The 19,836-nt window shown below is 48.7% G+C and overlaps 2 protein-coding genes across 2 annotated transcripts in view; both read right to left on the bottom strand.

Annotated features, from left to right (window-relative positions):
• Positions 1-855: 855 nt before the first annotated feature.
• On the bottom strand, positions 856-2,003 carry LOC135824580 (S-phase kinase-associated protein 1-like). Its single transcript, XM_065337313.1, has 2 exons — positions 1,520-2,003; positions 856-1,128 (listed from the first exon to the last, which is right to left on the bottom strand). The coding sequence occupies exons 1-2, from the start codon at positions 1,856-1,858 to the stop codon at positions 976-978; spliced, it is 492 nt and encodes a 163-aa protein (XP_065193385.1). The 5' UTR covers positions 1,859-2,003; the 3' UTR covers positions 856-975.
• A 17,148-nt stretch (positions 2,004-19,151) lies between these two features.
• LOC135825055 (S-phase kinase-associated protein 1-like) overlaps positions 19,152-19,836 on the bottom strand; it is a 3,339-nt gene continuing 2,654 nt past the window's right edge. The window contains exon 2 of the mRNA XM_065337791.1: positions 19,152-19,836. This exon is cut by the window's right edge and continues 105 nt beyond it. Coding sequence (XP_065193863.1) covers positions 19,789-19,836 — 48 coding nt within the window. The 3' untranslated portion in view covers positions 19,152-19,788.

The following is a 19,836-nucleotide window of genomic DNA, read 5'->3' as shown; positions in this document are numbered from 1 at the left end:
AATACACATCATGTACAGATAGAGGGATGTACTCGAAACTGGTCGAGGGCGTTAGCTTTGCGTTTATGTCGGATTACACCTAGCGCGACTGTAGATGCCACTCTACTACACACTCCAGGAACAAAATTTCTTCCTAAATACGATGATCACTGAAGTAGTATTGCCTTTTCCACCCGGCCCCTGTCACATAACAACTCAAACAACTTGGTATAGTTTCTGACTTCTCATGCAAACGGAAAGAGAGCAGGAGGAGAAAGACGAAAACAAGACTTGATGAAAAGCCAACGGAAAAAGACACGAAGAAACAACAAAGAACAAGCAGTAATATAGAGCCTTATAATCTAGACGACCAATCAAGGAGCAATACGTACAGAACACATGACCTAGACCAAGACAACCAGGCCACGAACAAATCACACATGATTCTCACTACCAGTTCAAACTAGCACTGAGCATGTACAGCATTCACTTGACAGTCAATCTAACACAAGACGGAAGCAGATTCTCACGCTCGGACAACGCGTACTGTTGCATGCACCACACACCATAAACGTCACACATCACGCCATACCCAAACGTACACTTGGAAGAGATGACATCAGACACTGGACTCCACGATACAACAACCAAATACAAGCCTTTCGGCACATGCCCCTACCAAAAGCGCTACTCGAGCGTAATGAGCACATTGTCCACTGATCGATGACCATGTTTGCTGACATATGTTTGCGGAGTACATCCAACAAAAGAAATCTCTGACCGGAAACAGGCCATCCTACTGCAAAAGAGCCCATTCACTTCCGCTTGTCTGACAGGACGTCGAAAACTCGTGTCAGGAACGAGGGCTGCATGCCTATTTGTCTTGCAACCATGCCTTCTCCTTGCGGATCTCCTCCTCTTCGTCGGAAGAGAAGTCGCCCACCATGTTGAATGTCTTCCGGATCTCCTCGGTAGTCTTGCCTTTGATCATATTAGCTATTTGTCTTGCAACCATGCGTTCTCCTTGCGGATCTCCTCCTCTTCGTCGGAAGAGAAGTCGCCCACCATGTTGAATGTCTTCCGGATCTCCTCGGTAGTCTTGCCTTTGATCATATTAGCGACAGTCTTGCAAGCGGCATCCAAAAGTCCCTACAGTGGACAGAAATAAAGAGAGTGAGGGAAAGAGAGAGAGAGAGAGAGAGAGAGAGAGAGAGAAAGAGAGAGGGACGGAGAGAGAGATTGAGAATAAAGAGAGACGGATCGAGAGAGATAATGAGATTGATAGTCGGAGAGATGAAACACTAAAAGGATAGAGGAAGACAAAGAGTGAAAGAAAGAGAGACAGAGAGAAAGAGTATCCCCTATCACAAACCTGATTTGAAAATGAAACTACAAGTGCCTATCCATGGCAACAACACTCAGCCGGCTGCAAACAGGACCCAAAAACACAATACATTGTATCAAAGTACTCGCTGGACAAGAATCACAATTCAGCATACTAGTATACGAAACGACATACAGCATCTACCAATTGTCTCACCTTTATGTCCAAGTAATTCGCCGCATTCATGAGCTCAACGAGGATTCCTTGGTCTACTTTCAAAAATTCTTCATCCCAGCTATCAATGTTAATTCTTTCATTCTCGTCTAGGAGATCTTCCCCTTCCACTAAATTTTCGTTCTGGTAGTGCGTGCACCATTCTATCACCTTTCGCAAAGTCGCGCCGTTTACAGGGGGCAACGGCACAGGCTCATCATCATCGGCGATATCGCCCGTGTCCTGTAACATGGCCTTGAGTACTTTTGATTGGCAGGCGACCTTGACCTCCACGTCGAATACCTCGCCGTCGTTACTCACCAACTTCAGTATAGCTGCCATCTCCGATTAAAATCTGAAAATCGAACACTTTCTCTTAGACACTAGAACGGATCAAAGCTGTTTGGCAAACAAATAGGTCTGACTTTACACTGAAAGGACAAACGCCAATTTGAAAATCTGAACTGTAAAGGACATGAAACAAGTGAATGTTGTCTAAAAACGCTCTGGCCTATATATCAGCAGGGATTGTTGCGAGATGGGGCGCGCGCAATCTGTGCAGTGATAGGCGCGAACAAGCTGTGAAGAGCTAGAGGGGCGCATAAGTTGTGCAGTGATAGGTGCGCATAAGCTATGCAGTGATAAGCGCGCACAAGCTGTGCAGTGATAAGCGCGCACAAGCTGTGAAGTGATAGGCGCGCACAAGCTGTGCAGTGGTAGGCGCGCACAAGCTGTGCAGTGATAGGCGTGCACAAGCTGTGCAGTAATAGGCGCGCACAATCTGTGCAGTGATAGGCGCGCACAAGCTGTGCAGTGATAGGCGCGCACAATCTGTGCAGTGATAGGCGCACACAAGCTGTGCAGTGATAGGCGCGCACAAGCTGTCCAGCGATAGGCGGGCACATACGTGTGCAGTGATAGGAAGGCAGAAGAAGGTGTAATGGTTACACCATCCCCCTCCTCTTGATTGTGCAAAACACAATAGGATGAAATACTTAAGGTGGCAGACTACCCAAAAATTCGCTGAAAAATCGAATTTGTAAATTCATATTCAGGGCTCACAGTCCAATACAAAAGCGTGGAGTCGCGCACGGCTTTGCGCGGATGTCACGTGATGACAACTGACCAATCACAGGCCTCTATTCTCCTCTATTCTCAAATCTTTGATCTTGTCCACTACATCGGCCCTGAGGCTGATGTCCACGAAGCTGGGATTCGCTGTGCTGATTCAAAACCCCCAAACTCAGTGATCTACCGCAGCGTTTCACCATTTTCCCTCCAGTTTTCCGGCACGGATTAGCCAAAGTCTGGTCGTTTTGGCTTCGATTTCGGCACAGCAATCGGAAAAGTGATCGGTAAATGTCTGAAGAATTCCACGCTGAAAAAAATAAGCCATAGATGATCAAAATCCGCCAAGAATGAGATGTAGTGGACATTTTTGAGTGAGTGCCACTCAGCGCGCAGAACGCCAAAAGTGCAAAAGCAGCACCAGATCAAACAACAAGAAAAACGCATGCATGCAGCGGAACAGCAACGCGCGCCGTCCAACAGAAAATCATTGCGCACAGATTTTCAGATGTTCTCTCCTCAGTTCGCCCGCGGAGTTGGCTGCTGTGCTTTCGTTCTCGCTGGAGTTCTTGTGGCAGCGCATTTCGCCATCATGGAGGAACTGGTACCTCTGGAAACCTGGCCTTTAGTGGCCCTCAACTAACGCCTGGCGGATTTGCTGGTCCCGTTCGCCTCCATCCGATCAGCAGCTCCGTGTTGTATGTTCTCGGCGTTCCCTGCCTGGCGAGCTCTGACTCGTTTGTTTGTCTTCTTACCTGTGGAACATCGCGATCGCTCATTGAAGCATCAGCATTTGGTCGAACAGCGGCTACATGACATGAATTTCCTGGGACTAGCACAGGTTGCCTTTCGCCTTCTCCTTCGGTGGACCAATTCTACAAGGCACAGTGAAAGGCAAGTCGTTGCCGAGGGCTGGCAGTAACTGTTCAGTGTTGCAGTGCAATTCCCAGTGAAAATAATAAAGCAAACTATTTCCACTCGAGTATGCACGATCGTAAAAGCACAAGATCGAGACGAACGGAAACGAGAATGGTGTGACACTGCATGCCAAGAGAAGCGAGGAAAGGACAGGTCCGACCAAAATATCGCGAACATCGGCTTTACAAGACAAGAACAGGCTACTCAAGCCAAGGTTCTTTCTCTTCTTTCTTCTGTTGGGATGCGTAGGATGTACACAATCTGTGCTCTCGTGGGGTCACGCGACTCACGTGCACCAAACCCGCCCTCGCACGACGCTTTTGTCGATCCTGCATACCGACTGTGTGAGCCCTGATATTGAGTGCTCCGTCAGTTGAAAGAGCATGAATAGCTGCAAATTCTCTGAAAATTGTGTCCCGATCTGACAGGCCGTTCAAGAGTTATGGCCGAAAATGTGCCCTTGCAAGGAAAGATTTTTTTGTTGCACGCTGTCCAAAAAAGTCCAAAAAATCAGGTTTTTGAGGCACGTATTGGGCTGCACGGCGGCGGGCTTCGCCCGCCGCCGTGCAGCAGGACTTTTGCCAGCACCCTCGTGCAGATATGTGGCTTGATTATTGTAGTTGACGTTGATTTAGTGACTTTGGCAAGTTTGAGTCGTGTCAAGAAGTCAGGTAGGATTCAGTACTAGGCAGTAGTAAAACGTGAGTGGTAGTCTTTGCCGGTTTCTGAGGGTATCCTGGATTTGGTGTGCAGCGCTGTGGAAATGGCTTGCTGTGGAGGTCCCAGCACTGGTTGTTGTATCAAAGGTACGACCTCGTAGCACGTGCTTAACCTAAAAAAATTCAAAAATTGACTTGGGTCTGTGGGAGTGTGTGAAAGAACGCCCACTCATTCCGTTGTGACAGATTCCAGGGCCTCGTTGAGGGGCCCTACCCCATCACCCATGGCTGCTTCTGGACTTGTTCTAGGTTTGAGGCCCGCGCACGAACAGAATGAGCACAAAAATGTGAAAAATGGAAATGCATTTGTTTGGCTCCTGGGTGGCTCGCACACCGTGGGACTATGCCGGAAATTTGAGTTTCTGGCCTGGAAAGCCTGTCAGTGAGGCGCAAGAACTTGTAAATCATGTCCTGAGGGCCAGCATAGTGGCAGGAGTGTGTGGTCAAAATTTCACTCAAATCCATTGAGAAACACCAAAGTTACGGTCAATTGAATGCCATATGAAAGTTATGGGTAGGCTGCCCCCTTAAAATATATGAAAGTTATGGGTATTTCATATGTTGTTGTTGTTTGGCTTTATTTAAAGTGGAGTTCCAAAACAGGCCTAAACCTAATGACAATGGTCCCACTGATAATAAGAGAAAAGAAAATATAACAGAACCAAGAAGAAGATACAGCTGTAGTTAGATAACTAATATGAGCACGGCAGCAGGGGAAAAAGTCACAAGCACGGCAACCGGGAAGAAAGGAGTGAGTGAGAGAGAGAGAGAGAGAGAGAGAGAGAGAGAGAGAGAGAGAGAGAGAGTGAGAGAGAGAGAGAGAGAGAGAGAGAGAGAGAGAGAGAGAGAGAGAGAGAGAGAGAGAGAGAGAGAGAGAGAGAGAGAGAGAGAGAGAGAGAGAGAGAGAGAGAGAGAGAGAGAGAGAGAGAGAGAGAGAGAGAGAGAGAGAGAGAGAGAGAGAGAGAGAGAGAGGTAGTGAAGCAGATGAGTTCATCCTAGTTGACGGTACTGCCTAACAGAAAGGCCAGGCTTAGCGATTTGAAAGTGGAGCGCTTTCTTTCGAGGCGTGCTGTGTCTGGGAGCTGGTTCCACAGGATAGCTCCAGCATGGCTAATGCGCTTAGCTGAGGATGCAGTGGGGGAGACAGGAATGATGAGTAACTTGCTGTTCCCTCCGCGTGTTCGGAGAGAGGGACTATGGGTGAAAAAGCTTGCAAACAGAGTACTTGAAGATTTGTTCAGGCAGCGCCAAATGAATACAAGGATGTGCATGTGGGTGTATATGCTGAGGGTATGGGCATTCATGCGTTCAAGTAAGGGAGCCGCGTGAGTGCGAGGGGCTGCCCTGCACACGGAGCGAGCCGCACGTTTGAACAAACTATTTAGGCGCTTATCCTGATAAGACGATAAGAAAGGGGCATAGGCAGCAGATGCATAGTCAAATTCTGATAGTATAAAGGACCTGAAAACTGAACACGGCAAGAAAAAGGCAAACATGCTGCACTTCGATTTAGTAGCCCAATCTTAGCGGCAACGCGGCGTGCAACATGGCTTGTCATGGTGTTCCAGCTCATGTCTGAGTCGAAATGTAGGCCAAGATACTTGGCCGTTTTCACAACAGGCAGCGTCTGCCCATTACAAATGACATGCAGCTCAAGTGCTTGAGATGGGGATGGGGGAATAGGCAATATCTGTGTCTTTCTTTCATTAAGAATTAAACCACGGCCCTTCAGCCAGGTGGCCAGGTGCTGAACAGCAGCTGAAAGGTGTGCAGAAACAGCTTCCGCAGACTTCCTGCTACATCGTATAGAGATGTCATCAGCTAACTGGATTGCTCCCACATTAAACGGCGATAGTTCTTCTGCTATGCCGCGGGCATAGACAATAAATAGCAGTGGGCCCAGTACCGACCCCTGGGGGACACCTGAGTAACTGGTGTACGGGGGACTTCTAGTCTGGCCAACCTGAACGTACTGTTCTCTATCAGAGAGGTAATCCACCAGCCAACAGAGTGCCGTGTCGCAGATGCCAAGTTCGAACAGATCTTGCACAAGAGTTTGATATTTCACTTTATCGAATGCCTTTGACATATCAACAAAGGCTACACCTGTGTTGAGTCTGTTCATACGGGCCTCACAGATACCTTCCACAGCTAGCACTAGTGCGTCGGATGTAGAGTGGTGGGATCTGTAGCCGAATTGAGTTGGCGGGAATAAATTGCTCTGGACTAGATATCGTGTGAGTTGCTCGTGGACTATCCTTTCCAACACTTTGGATGCAATCGATAACAAGGACACTGGTCGATGATTCTTTGGCATGCTCGGATCTCCGCCTTTGAAGAGTGGCGATATCCTAGCACTTTTCATCTGGGCAGGATATATGCCCTCTCTCAGGGACTTGTTAAAGATCAAAGTCAGAGATGGCGCCAGTACGTCTGCATGTGTGCGGAGAAGGGCTGCAGAAATGTCATCATCACCGCTGGACTTGGCCGGATTTAAACGTTCGAGGAGCTTCCTCACTCTGGCAATAGACACTGGCGCAAAGGCTGTCAGATCAGTGCTTGAGGCGGGCCCGTAGGGAAATGAGAGATGCACTGGGCGGCTGGCGTCCTCTACTATCTCTGCAAAGGTGTTTCGGATGGCATCAACAGAACATTGAGGTGGCTGAGATTGTCGATGTTTACCACTCAATTCTTTGATCGTGTGCCATGTCTGTTTGGTATTGCCAGACGCAGCTCGAAACTTGAATTGGTAGTATGTCTCTTTCTGTTGCCTCACGGCTGTCCCATGCATGCGAAGCGCGTTCATTTAATATGGCGGCCAAATTTTAATCTTTTTCATTTTTTACGCGATCTGGCCTAGTCGTATGTTTGCAATTTCGCTCGACTTCCATCTCAAACGGGCAAGGTCAACCGAAACCACGGGTGTTTGCCAGGTCATTCGATAGAGTTTAGAGCTTGGACTGGCCTTGCCTTCGACTGTGCCGCCGCTCGAGCGATCTTTTTGGGTTACCCACGCGCTACGCATGGTTTCTTTCTCGACGTGGGTGCAATTATTTTTGGATCGTCGCTCGATTTCAAGGGCTCACCAACCTCGTCAGCGAATTTTCTCCGCCTCGCAGACAATTTTCTAGTATACATCGATGTCCTAGCCTTTCGTTTTGTGTATTCCTAAGCTTGACGTGCATCACTGTAGCTTTTCCTGGCCATGTTAGAGACGTTATTTTGTTCAGAAATGGAGGCTAATGTTAGCTTCCTGTCGTCGTGTTGTCGTATTGGAGGGGAGAAATTCGCGTCAAGGAGTGGACGGACGAAGTATCGTGTGGCAGATCATACTCAATCCATTTTGGCAGTGTTTCATCTCAATGTGGATGAAACCAAATACACCCTGAACTTTTTTGCCACACTTGCAAATTGGCCATGGAATGCACTGCTACTGCCAGGGGCCCAACATTCTCTGGAGCTCCAGAGGTGGATGTACACCGTTCAAAGACTGGGAGCCACACAGTGGGACAAACTGTTTGAAATGCAAGTCTTCCAAGCTTGGCAGGAAGTCCAAATACAAAACACAAACGCAAGACAAACTTGCGGCATGGGAGAAAACGCGGGCCATCGCCCGCAAGCACGAGCACATGCACGCCGCCACCACTGACAGCAGCATCACCAACAAAACCTCACCCCACCACACCAGTACCTGATCACTGGATAGTTTAGTCTGTTCGGTTTACGAATTCAAAAAAGGAAGACAAAATAACAAAACTAAAAACACGAGCGTCGCATGGACCGAATCTGATGAGCAGCAGCACGTCACACCCGCATACCAAGTTTAGTAATAGTAGTAGTAGTATAGTATTTATTCATATTTCTCTAGGGCTTAGTGGGTAAATCTCTGCATCCAGAACAGTTCAGATAGGAATGCAATAACACACGCACAATGTCCACTATGTCACAGGTAGGGAGAGAAGTGTTTGCAGCTTGCTGGTAGACGTTCAGCCGTGCATGCATTGGCAAATGGCTAGAGCAGACGGCCCGCTGTCCTTAATGTAAGGCACACACGCAAGCGTCAGAGCTACAGCAGCCAAACAGCATAGTTTATGGATTCATGAAAGACTGCACCATACACTGCGCCAGCTCTGGTAGGGTGCCCTATTTGAGCATCGTCACTGGTCGGTGACGTTTTGCAGGCCTCACCATCAAAGATGCGAGGTGATGCTGCTGATCGACTTGCTGGCATGATAGTCACAAGCATAAATAACTAGCGAAGGATGGCTGGAAGTCGAAACCAGCTGTAGATGTAGATTCCAGGTATACCAGAGAATTACTGACACCAGCACTTTATCCGATGCCCCATCAGTGTCAACTGTACGCCGATGGTCACAGGACCGTGACAGCCTTTCGATCCGTCTACGGTCGGGAGACGGGGCTGCAAGCCCAAAGCAGCGGGTATATAGTGTTCGTCACCAGCTGAGCAAGAGAGCTTGCTGAGAGATTTAGGTGTGCACTGTTCAGCAACCAGTCCCAACATAGGTTTGTCCATGAAGGCTGGTGATCCTCAGCTATCATACAACAAATTCCTACTCACTGCGCATATGGCTTGTGAAACAGCAGCAGAAACTGCACTGCCTTGACAAGCGCACCAGTTACCATGATGGAGCAGATATGCCAACACCAAATCTCCAATCGCTAGTACAAGTAGCTCTTCACTAAATCATGCCTAGTGCATGCTTGCAGTGATATTTTCAGCAAGAGCGCTGCAGTTACTGCTGAGGAGATATAATATTGCGTCCTTGAAGTCGAAGGCGCTCATCAAAGATTTCTTGCCATCAATTCTTGGCCTTATGCAGGCACGAGGTGGTCTCCCGTGGCATTGGCCATATTACCCCGAGCTGCACTTGCTCGAGGAGCACGTTGTTTCGCTCATGGAAGTCCTTCGTGTTGGACTGAGTAGGCTTGCTGAGAGAACAGAGCGCTGAATCCATCCACGTCCACAACTACGAATAATTTACAGAAACATTCCTACTGCAGATCAGCGCTTGAAAACGGCGATGCAAATCAGCGACGTTGGGCTTCTCCATTCAAAAGGAGAGCCTTCCTAACGAAGCAATTCTCATGTGACACTACATAGTCTCTCAAGCACTCTAGTTCAGGTCTTCTTCTCTCCACTCCATTATCATTTCGATCTTCACTCGGTCGACGTGATGGTAGTAGCTATGTAAAATAATTATGATGGATTCCTCCCGATCCTCGTCGCGGCTAAAATTTGTTCGGTGTTTGTCTAAATTCTCAAACTGACAGGGTTTACAAGAGAAATGTACCTAATTTTGTGCGATTGATGCAAATAAATCGGAATATGTCCGACTTCATAAATCCGTGCGGTAAACCGCATGAAAGGACGCCATGTCGTTAGTTGGTGCACACGAAGTCACCGTGGCCTATTATAGCTGGTAGCTTCCCGCCTGGCAGCCTTGAAAGCTGAGTGGGAATGTTCTGTTCCATCACTAAGCCACCTCCTATGGAGCCGGTTGCGCTTGGTCAAGAGGTGTAATAACTGGCGGTTCATCCATGGTACTGATTTTTTTCTTGCGTCGAGGGCTTGGTGCAAGAGGAGCATGTCTGTCTAACACTTGTAGAAAGCGGCTGGCCCACTCAGTCCACATGACAGTTGGGCTTCCGTCAATTTCACAAAAATCCTGTTGGACCAAATCTGCCTTGAACTGGTCATGATTTATGTTTCGGTAGTGTCGCCGTAGCCCAGAAGTTACAGTACTTCTTACTGGGCTGAGTTGAAATTCACTGAGAACTGCTGCATGGTCACTGAACGCGATGGGGATAACAGTAGCCATATTTAGAGGGTCGAGTGTATTGTAAAATTGATCCAGTGTGGTTGGTGCAGAGTTTGCTGAGAACCGAGTCGGCTGGTGAACTCCGGGATATAAACTGTAGCTGGCCACGAGGTCATATGGCATTCAATTGACCGTAACTTTGGTGTTTCACAATGGATTTGAGTGAACTTTTGACCACACACTCCTGCCACTATGCTGGCCCTCAGGACATGATTTACAAGTTCTTGCGCCTCACTGACAGGCTTTCCAGGCCGGAAAAACTCAAATTTCCGGCATAGTGCCAGGGTGTGCGAGCCACCCAGGAGCCAAACAAATGCATTTACAATTTTTTCACATTTTCGTGCTCATTTTGTTCGTGCGCGGGACTCAAACCTAGAACAAGTCCAGAAGCAGCCATGGGTGATGGGGTAGGGCCCCTCAACGAGGCCCTGGAATCTGTCACAACGGAATGAGTGGGCGTTCTCTCACACACTCCCACAGACCCAAGTCAATTTTTGAATTTGTTTAGGTTTAGCACGTGCTACGAGGTCGTACCTTTGATACAACATCCAGTGCTGGGACCTACACAGCAAGCCATTTCCACAGCGCTGCACCCCAAATCCAGGATACCCTCAGAAACCGGCAAAAACTACCACTCACGTCTCACTACTGCCTAGTACTGAATCCTACCTGACTTCTTGACACGACTCAAACTTGCCAAAGTTACTAAATCAACGCCAACTACAATAATCAAGCCACATATCTGCAACGTCACGAGGGTGCTGGCAAAAGTCATGCTGCACGGCGGCGGGCGAAGCCTGCTGCCGTGCAGCCCAATACGTGGCTCAAAAACCTGATTTTTTGGACTTGGAGCAAAATTCTGCACACTTTCAAGTGTTTCCATGATACGACAAGTTGCGCACGGTCTGCTCACGTTCAAATACAGTGCTGCCAACAAATGACAGCGTGCAACAAAAAAATCTTTCCTTGCAAGGGCACATTTTCGGCCATAACTCTTGAACGGCCGGTCAGATCGGGACACAATTTTCAGAGAATTTGCAGCTATTCATGCTCTTTCAACTGACGTAGCACTCAATATGAATTTACAAATTCGATTTTTCAGCGAATTTTTGGGTAGTCTGCCACCCTAACATCCCATGCATGATGCTGTAGGTAACTGAGGAAGAAGGATTATGTAGACCCTGGTAGAATGTGGCGTGGCATAAAAGTGGCATCCTACGTAGGTGAGGTCATGCATTAGGGAGGTTCCGGAGTACGATTTTTCGTGCCAAAATCCGTGGAGGCGCTACGGATTTTTTATACGTCGTTTTCGGGCAGTGAAAAGTTCCGGGGTACGGAACTAATGTGTTTGCCGTCATTGCCTAGGTTACGATCGCAAACACGTCACATTCCCGCGCTATGCCTTTTTATTTTGAAAATTTGTACCGAAATCAAAACTTCCCGCGGAAAATCCATGTTTCTCGTACCAAATTTGTACGCGAAAAATCTTTCTGCACCCGATGACGCAAAATCTCCATACGAAACATGGTTCGTGTGAAAGCCAGTCCACACGGATCCTCCGTGCCGAAAAATCGTATGGAGCCAACCCGCGGCAACAATACTCTCGATCTTATCATCTCCGATTTCCCACACCCCGTATGCACCACAGCCTATGCACCACTTGGACGATCTGATCATGCCGTTATCATTGCCGAGTTTCTCCAACAGCATCCACGACGCGAAGATCCTGCTGTTCGACAGGTTTGGAAATACTCCCTTGCTGACTGGCACCGCCTGAGAGCCTACCTCCGCAACATAGACTGGCCCGCCAAGATCCATGGGTGTGCGGAGCAGTCCTGTCAGCGCGTAACTGATGTCATCATGCATGGAATGAAACAGTTCATACCATCCAAAGAGCTTGTGGTGCACCAATCCAACCCTGTATGGTGGACACCGGACTGTTCTAACGCCAATCATGCCAAGGAGCGGGCATGGAAGCTGTGGCGACGCAACCCCCGCAACGATAACCACAAGGTCCAGTACATCACAACTGTTAACCACGAAGTGGAAGCGTGTCATGCAGCGCGATTAGCACATCAACGTAGAATTCGCAACAAGCTTACTACAGGTTCCCTCCGGGACAAAGAGTGGTGGTCAACCATCAAGAGCGCAGCAGGCAAGGAACGTTGCTCTGATATCCCCCTGCTGACCAACCCTGCAGGACAAGAGTTCCACTCTTCTCGTGAGAAAGCCGAGTGCTTTGCAGCGCAGTTTGCGAACAAGTGTAGCCTTGGCAATAACGACCTCTGTGCTGCTGACCTGCCTGACCTGCAACGACCTGGCTATGCCACGCTAAAGCACATTCACTTCCGCGCAGCAACGGTCAAACGGCACTTGGCGAACTTGGCTGTATCAAAAGCAACTGGACCGGATGGCATCTCTGCTCGTGTGCTCAAGATGTGCTCATCTGAACTTGCAGACCCACTGGCAAAGCTCTTCGCCCTCTGCTTCTTAGCCGGTGTGCAACCTGGGGCATGGAAACTTCCTCATGTAGTCCCAGTTCACAAACGGTCCTCCAGATCTTTGGCATCTAACTACCGACCAATATCACTGCTAACGATCATGTCGAAAGTCATGGAGGGCATTGTAAACACGCAACTGGTTAACTACCTAGAGAAGCATGAGGTGTTGCCAAACAGCCAGCTTGGATTCCGACGTGGTAGAGGAACCGCAGATATCTTAACGGCTCTCCAACATGAATGGGTCCACACCATAAGTACTGGCGGTTGTGTCCAGGTCCTCGCCGTGGATATTGCCAGTGCGTTTGACCGGGTATCGCACACAGGAGTGCTGTACAAAGCAAAGCAGGCCGGCGTCGACGGACGCCCGCTTGTATGGCTACAGGACTACCTCACCAACCGAAACATCCGCGTTGTGGTTGGAGGCCAGAGGTCAGATGCTCAACCCATCCAGGCTGGTGTCCCCCAAGGCAGCATCCTAGGACCTAGCCTCTTCCTTCTATACACCTGTGACATTGAACAATGTTTAACTCCAGGAACGCAGCTGAGCAGCTTTGCAGACGACACCACACTCTACAGCTTAGTACAGCCAACTGACGATCTCCAACAGTCCACCGCCTCCCTCCAAGGGTCCCTCAACAGTCTTGAGGAGTGGGGCCGCAAGTGGCGTATCTGTTTTGAGCCAGCCAAGACACAGCACATGACTCTACATCGCAAGCACGTTCCTCCCTGCACTCCACCAGTCACCTTTGGAGGTGAAGCACTCCAGGAGACAGATACCCTGAAGCTGCTGGGAGTCATACTCGACCCTACTCTCTCCTACAGAGCGCACACTCGCAGTGTTGCACTGCGCGCCTCCCAAAGGCTGGGTTTCCTACGAAAGGCAGCACCCATCCTGGACGACCATGGTCGAGTGACGGTCTACAAGGGATTCGTGCGATCCCTACTTGAATATGCCCCACTGGCCTGGTCGAGCGCAGCCGCAACTAACATGGCCCAGCTGGACAAGGTTCAGCAACGTGCCCTGCATTTCCTGGGACCTGGAACCATCCTCCAAAGTCTCCAGCTTCGTCGGATGGTGGCAGCCCTGTCATACTTGTTCAAGCTGCACTACATTCCAGGGCCTCCCCAGGTAAAGCCCATGCTGCCCCCAACCAAGCCCCCTGCCGTAGCTAGCATGTGCACACGGCAAAAACGTCAGACGCACCATGCCTTTCAGCTGAAGTGGACACCCCCTCGCACAGCCCCTGACTACCTCCTGCGATCCTTCCCCTTCTTCGCCATCACACCCTGGAACAACCTGCCTGCGGACCTCCTGCTTCACGAGCCTCATTCAAGACGCCTCCAAACCTTCAAGGTCAACGTATGTAAGGATCTAATCCGAAAGAGATGGCTGTGGTCCACACAGTACTTGTGACGATGATATTGAGATTTGAGACCCATTTAGTATTTACCTCTCTACTACTACTTGCTTATTATGATTATTGTTCTCTTTCTTCATTTTCCCTTCTGGTTTAGTCATTACACGTATTTATATTATTTGGTGCAATACTAGCGCCCCTTTCTCGCACCAAATTATTATTTTTGCTACCTGACCATGCACCCCCCCCCCCTTTTTCGATGCCAGGTTGCAACGCTAACGCCGAGACCCCTGGTCGGTCGAGTTGCTCCCTGTACATCGGCACGTCGTCTCTACATCCCCTGTGTCTTGTCTTGTGTTTGTCTCCACATGTCTCTTTGTAGGGCTGTGTTCCCAATAAAATAAAAAAATAAAAAAGCACGCCTGAAAAAAAATCCGTAGCGCCCACACGGATTTTGGCACGGAAAATCGTACCCCGGAACCTCTCTATTGCCCACACACATGTGCCGAGTGTATCACCCAGAACGCCTGCTATAAGCTACTAATATGGCCGCATAAGTGGGGTTATAGCATACATCAGAGACATTACCATTGGGAGCAACAGCCTTCTCCGGTTTTCAAGCCCTTGGTTCTGAGTGTGACTGCCCTGGAGGAGGATCCGAGAGGCCATCAACATCAGGGAGCGATCCCCCGGAAAACAACAACAACAGGGGCTGGGACATGCTGTAGCTCCACCGATGCAGCCATATTATTAGCTTCTAGCTCTCACTAGGTACCGCACTTTGCTTCCTTGTTTTGTACTGCTGTTTTTATCATGCCCACTTCATTCCTGATGATGGTGATGAAGCCCGAAACGTGGAAGCGATACTTCTAATGCTTTTGTGTGAAATGCAGTGCTCTCTTGATTGTAGGCAAGTTGCCTGCAAACTATTCAAATTTCTAATTTGGTGTTCAAAAATCGACCTGCGAAGGACATTTGGTGGAAACCAGTTACTTGCAGAACCTTATTGATAGGTGTGGAATCTTGGAAAAGAGACCATTAGACGGATCAGCACATTATTCAATACGATATGACTCATTTCATGCGAGCATGCCCCACTGGGGATGTGTCACAAATTGTATCTTTTGTCAAAACCTGTTTGCATATCACCTCTGGAACATAGAACATGACTGATGATTCAAATATCTAGCATAATTGTTCTGTAGAGGCGTGCTGCTGCCTCGGCACACACCAAAATCACAAAAACAACCTGTAAACGTCTCACTTAGTCAGCTGAGGAATAGTCGTCTCTTTAATACTCAAATAACGAAGAAGCAGTTTTATACAGTAAGTAGAATAACACTTGCCAAGGTTAGCCGTGAACAGTACATGCTAGAAGTAATTGTATAAGCTAAAAGGTGTGCAACTGATAGGCGCGCACAAGCTGTGCAGTGATAGGCGCGCACAAGCTGTGCAGTGATAGGCGCGCACAAGCTGTGCAGTGATAGGCGCGCACAAGCTGTGCAGTGATAGGCGCGCACAAGCTGTGCAGTGATAGGAGCGTACAACTTACAAGCTGTAAAGTGCAGTGATAGGCGCGTACAAGCTATGCAGTGATCGGCGCGCACAAGCTGTGCAGTGATAGGCGCGCACAAGCTGTGCAGTGCAGTGATAGGCGCGCACAAGCTGTGCAGTGCAGTGATCGGCGCGCACAAGCTGTGCAGGGATAGGCGCGCACAAGCTGCTATGATAGGCGGGTACATAGGTGTGCAGTGATAGGAAGGCAGAAGAAGGTGTAATGGTTACACCATTCCCCTCCTCTCGATTGTGCAAAACACAATAGAATGAAATACTTAAGCACACAAGTGGAACAATGTTTCTTCCGGACTCGTCCTTGAGAAAATTCTCTGGCTCCCAGGTTGTCTCATCATAACCCACTTAACCAAAACTCGGGTGTGCCTTTGCATACTCGGTGATCCAAGATTTCCCACATAATGTACCCTGTGTTGCCGTCCAAATCGGTTGTAGGCGGCGGAGGCGGCTGGCGGCGACCAGGAATTGCGTTCACTTCGTATGGTTTCAGCGCGGTCACATTGAACACAGGGTGGCAGGGTAAGGTTGTCGGTAGGTTAGGGCGATACGCATTGTCATTACCTGACTGGGTGAGATGAGACCCATTAACTGACTGGGTGACTCCGTGACTGGTTGACTGGGTAACTCCATGACAGGGTGACTGGGTAGCTGGGTGACTGGGTAACTGGGTTGAGCAAGCATCCTTTGTTCCGGCGGTCATGTAAGCCAGTGGCGGAATGGGTCCAGCGTCAACAGCACTGTATAAACGCATTGCTCATCTGTTGGCTGAGCAGAGGGGTGAGCACTACTCTCATGTTATGACATTTGTTAGATGCAGGATTTCCTTCAGCCTTCTGAAATCCTGTATCATGTGCATTCGCGGTTGTAGGCGTAAAAATTTTAATTTGAAATCTGCACCCTCCTGCGGAGCCCACGCTGCTTTGGCAGTGGGGGAGGCTCGCTTGCCGACGTAACCGTCGGAGACCATCATGAACAATGGACTGACTAATAATATTATTATTCACTTGTCCTGTCTTTCTTTTAAATAACATGTTATTGCACATGTTCTTGGTTTAGTTTTTGGCCTTTTTCGTGCTTTGGAAAAAAACTGGGTGACTGGGTAACTGGGTGACTGGGTGACTGGGTAACTGGGTAATTAGGTGACGCGCGCCTGGGTGACTGGCTAACTGGGTGACTGGGTAACTGGGCAACTGAGCAACTGGGTAACTGGGCAACTGGGTAACTGCGCAAACTGGGTAACGGGGTGACTGGGTAACTGGGTGACTGGGTAACGGGGTAACTGAGTAACAGGGTGACTCATGGCGTCGAGTACGGAACTAACAGCGACGCAGTTTGAGCTGACTGTATGGCCGCCGACAAGCTTTTCAGATGGTCACGAAGTACCTGGTCTCGGACATCGCCGTACAGCTCGTTGGTGAACAGCAGCGCTCTTAAGTGCTTGTCCAACTCAGTAACCTGAAGGCTTGGACCGTATACCTTAGCAACCGCATCTCTTAGTGACGGCCAGTCAGGAAAGGTTTCAGCTTCCAGGGAAGAGATGAGCCAAAGGCGAGCGTTGCCTACAAGGAAACTAGCGGCATAGTTCGCTTCTCTATCCGAACTGCCTAATTCCAGGGACTTGAGACTAGTTGAGAGCCAACTCGATAGCGAAAGACCACTCCTTGAACCAGTTTGCCTTGCCACCGAACACTTGAGGCTCCTTCGTACGAGGCTGACGTCTCGAGGTAGGCCGATTATGGTTGACCGCAGCTCCGATACCCTTCCAAGGAGTCACAGGTTGTTAGCGTTGGACCGTTGGCTAATAGCCTAGTAACTCGCCGCAGCTGCTGAAAAGCGGCGAAAACCAGTAAATTGAGTAACAGGAACGACAAGACAGCAGGCGTCAGAAGGAACCAGTGCAAACTGAAGATAATCATCGAAAACCATCCTCTTGCTACTAATGTAAACGTCTCACTTTGTCAGGTGAGGAATAATCGTCTCCTTATTAGTAAAGAAGCAGTTTTAAACAGTAAGTAGAATAACAGGTGCCAAGGTTAGCCGTGAACAGTAGGTGCTAGAAGTTGCACAAGGTTTGCAACTGATAGGCGCGCACAAGCTCTGCAGTGATAGGCGCGTACATAGGTGTGCAGTGATAGGAAGGCAGAAGAAGGTGTAGCGGTTTCAGAACCAGCTCACAACTTTAGCAAGAGAACTCTGTTAGAAAACTCTGACTCTAAGTCGCACTTGCTTGAAGCCTTCCAACGACCTCATAAGCACTATAGCAAGCTGACCCTCACCGTGATACCGTTTAGTTTATAACACTTGGATGCGAAGAACGGAGACCCCCTCGACTTAGGCCTCGGCCTTTGGGGAATCCATAAATAATTTTTTAAACTCAATCAGCAGGTGCGAAACAAGGTGGAGACAAAGCCTGTGACTTAAAAGTGTGAACCCTAACGAAACTCATAGCTACATGTACATGTACCATGAAGCAAGGGTGCATGTCAGTGACATTTTGTGAACTCCTGAATAATGATAGCTATGACCATTAGAAACGTTATGATAGTGGTCTATGTTCTGAAGGACCGTATTAAACCCGGCCCAGGGCAGGCAATGACCCATTTCCTTAAGCAGGGATGGCAACGTTTCCAAAAAGTTAAAAAGTGGCACCAGCAAATGGATTTGTCGATCAACTCAATCAAATCCCTCTATCCGCTATGTCACGCGGTGGCCGGTGGTAGGGACCGGCGGATGATGCTCGAAAAGGTGGCAGATTCTGCTCGAAAAGCAGTGAAATTGGCAGAACCATACCAACCTTATGGCGGACAATTCCTCAGATTCTGCTCCATTTCTTTATCCACATACCAAACAAACATGCATGAAACTTACCAGAAAATTTACCGAATTCGGCCTATTTTTCTGCTGGCATTATCCGCCGGTGCCTAGCCGGCGCACGGCACGCAAAATGCTTCGATCACACAAATCGAGATTTGTTCACTATCCTTTTGCAATTTTCAAGAACTTTGCTGCTAGTAAAATTCGAGTCGCTCAGGGAAGGAAGTACTTGATGTTTGGGTTGACAAGGGTTGCCAGTGACAATTTATTATCAAAAAGGTACTGCGCTGTTTGGCTTACTGACCGTCTGGAGCGGTGCCTGGTGTTGTAGCTCGAGGAGGCGCTTTCCGTCGTGGGTTAGGAAATTTGCTATGTTGCAACCTGGTGACGCGACAATTTTCAAATTTATTTATTCCCAGAAAACGTCGAGAGCGTTTTACAAGACATTTCTTGAGCATGCATTTCACGCCCGTTTCCTTGGTGACACGCTGAACGCAGTTTTGTACCTAGTGTGGTGGAGGCCTAACTACAGTTGCGCTACGTACAATCCGTCCCCAAGCTGCTTATGAAGTTATGTGGCGCCCTGAGCACAGCCCTTGACGACCTAGAAGTGGCACTAATGAGGCTGGACGTGAACAATACACACCATGTACAGATAGAGGGATGTACTCGAAACTGGTCGAGGGCGTTAGCTTTGCGTTTACGTCGGATTACACCTAGCGCGACTGTAGATGCCACTATACTACACACTCCAGGAACAAAATTTCTTCCTAAATACGATGATAACTGAAGTAGTATTGCCTTTTCCCCCTGGCCCCTGCCACATAACAACTCAAACAACTTGGTATAGTTTCTGACTTCTCATGCAAACGGAAAGAGAGCAGGAGGAGAAAGACGAAAACAAGACTTGATGAAAAGCCAACGGAAAAAAGACACGAAGAAACAACAAAGAACAAGCAGTAATATATAGCCTTATAATCTAGACGACCAATCAAGGAGTAATACGTACAGAACACAAGACCAAGACCAAGACAACCAGACCACGAACAAATCACACGTGATTCTCACTACCAGTTCAAACTAGCACTGAGCATGTACAGCATTCACTTGACAGTCACTCTAACACATGACGGAAGCAGATTCTCACGCTCGGACAACGCGTACTGTTGCATGCACCACACACCATAAACGTCAAACATCACGCCATACCCAAACGTACACTTGGAAGAGATGACAGACACTAGACTCCACGATACAAAAACCAAATACAAGCCTTTCGGCACATGCCCCTACAAAAACGCTACTGGAGCGTAGTGAGCACATTGTCCACTGATCGACGACCATGTTTGCTGACATAGGTTTGCGGAAGGCATCCAACAGAAAGAGCACTCTGAGCGGAAGCAGGCCACGTACTGGAAACGGGCTCATTCCGCTTGTCTGACAGGAGGTCGAAAACTCATGTCAGGAACGAGGGCTGCATGCCTATATGTCTCCCAACAATTCATTCACCTTGCTGATCTCCTCCTCTTC

The sequence above is a fragment of the Sycon ciliatum genome, chromosome 9, assembly GCF_964019385.1.
Source record: "Sycon ciliatum chromosome 9, ocSycCili1.1, whole genome shotgun sequence".
In the NCBI taxonomy this organism is placed as follows: domain Eukaryota; kingdom Metazoa; phylum Porifera; class Calcarea; order Leucosolenida; family Sycettidae; genus Sycon; species Sycon ciliatum.
The sequence above is the reverse complement of the archived record's forward strand: the minus strand, read 5'-3'. Positions and strand labels throughout refer to the sequence as shown.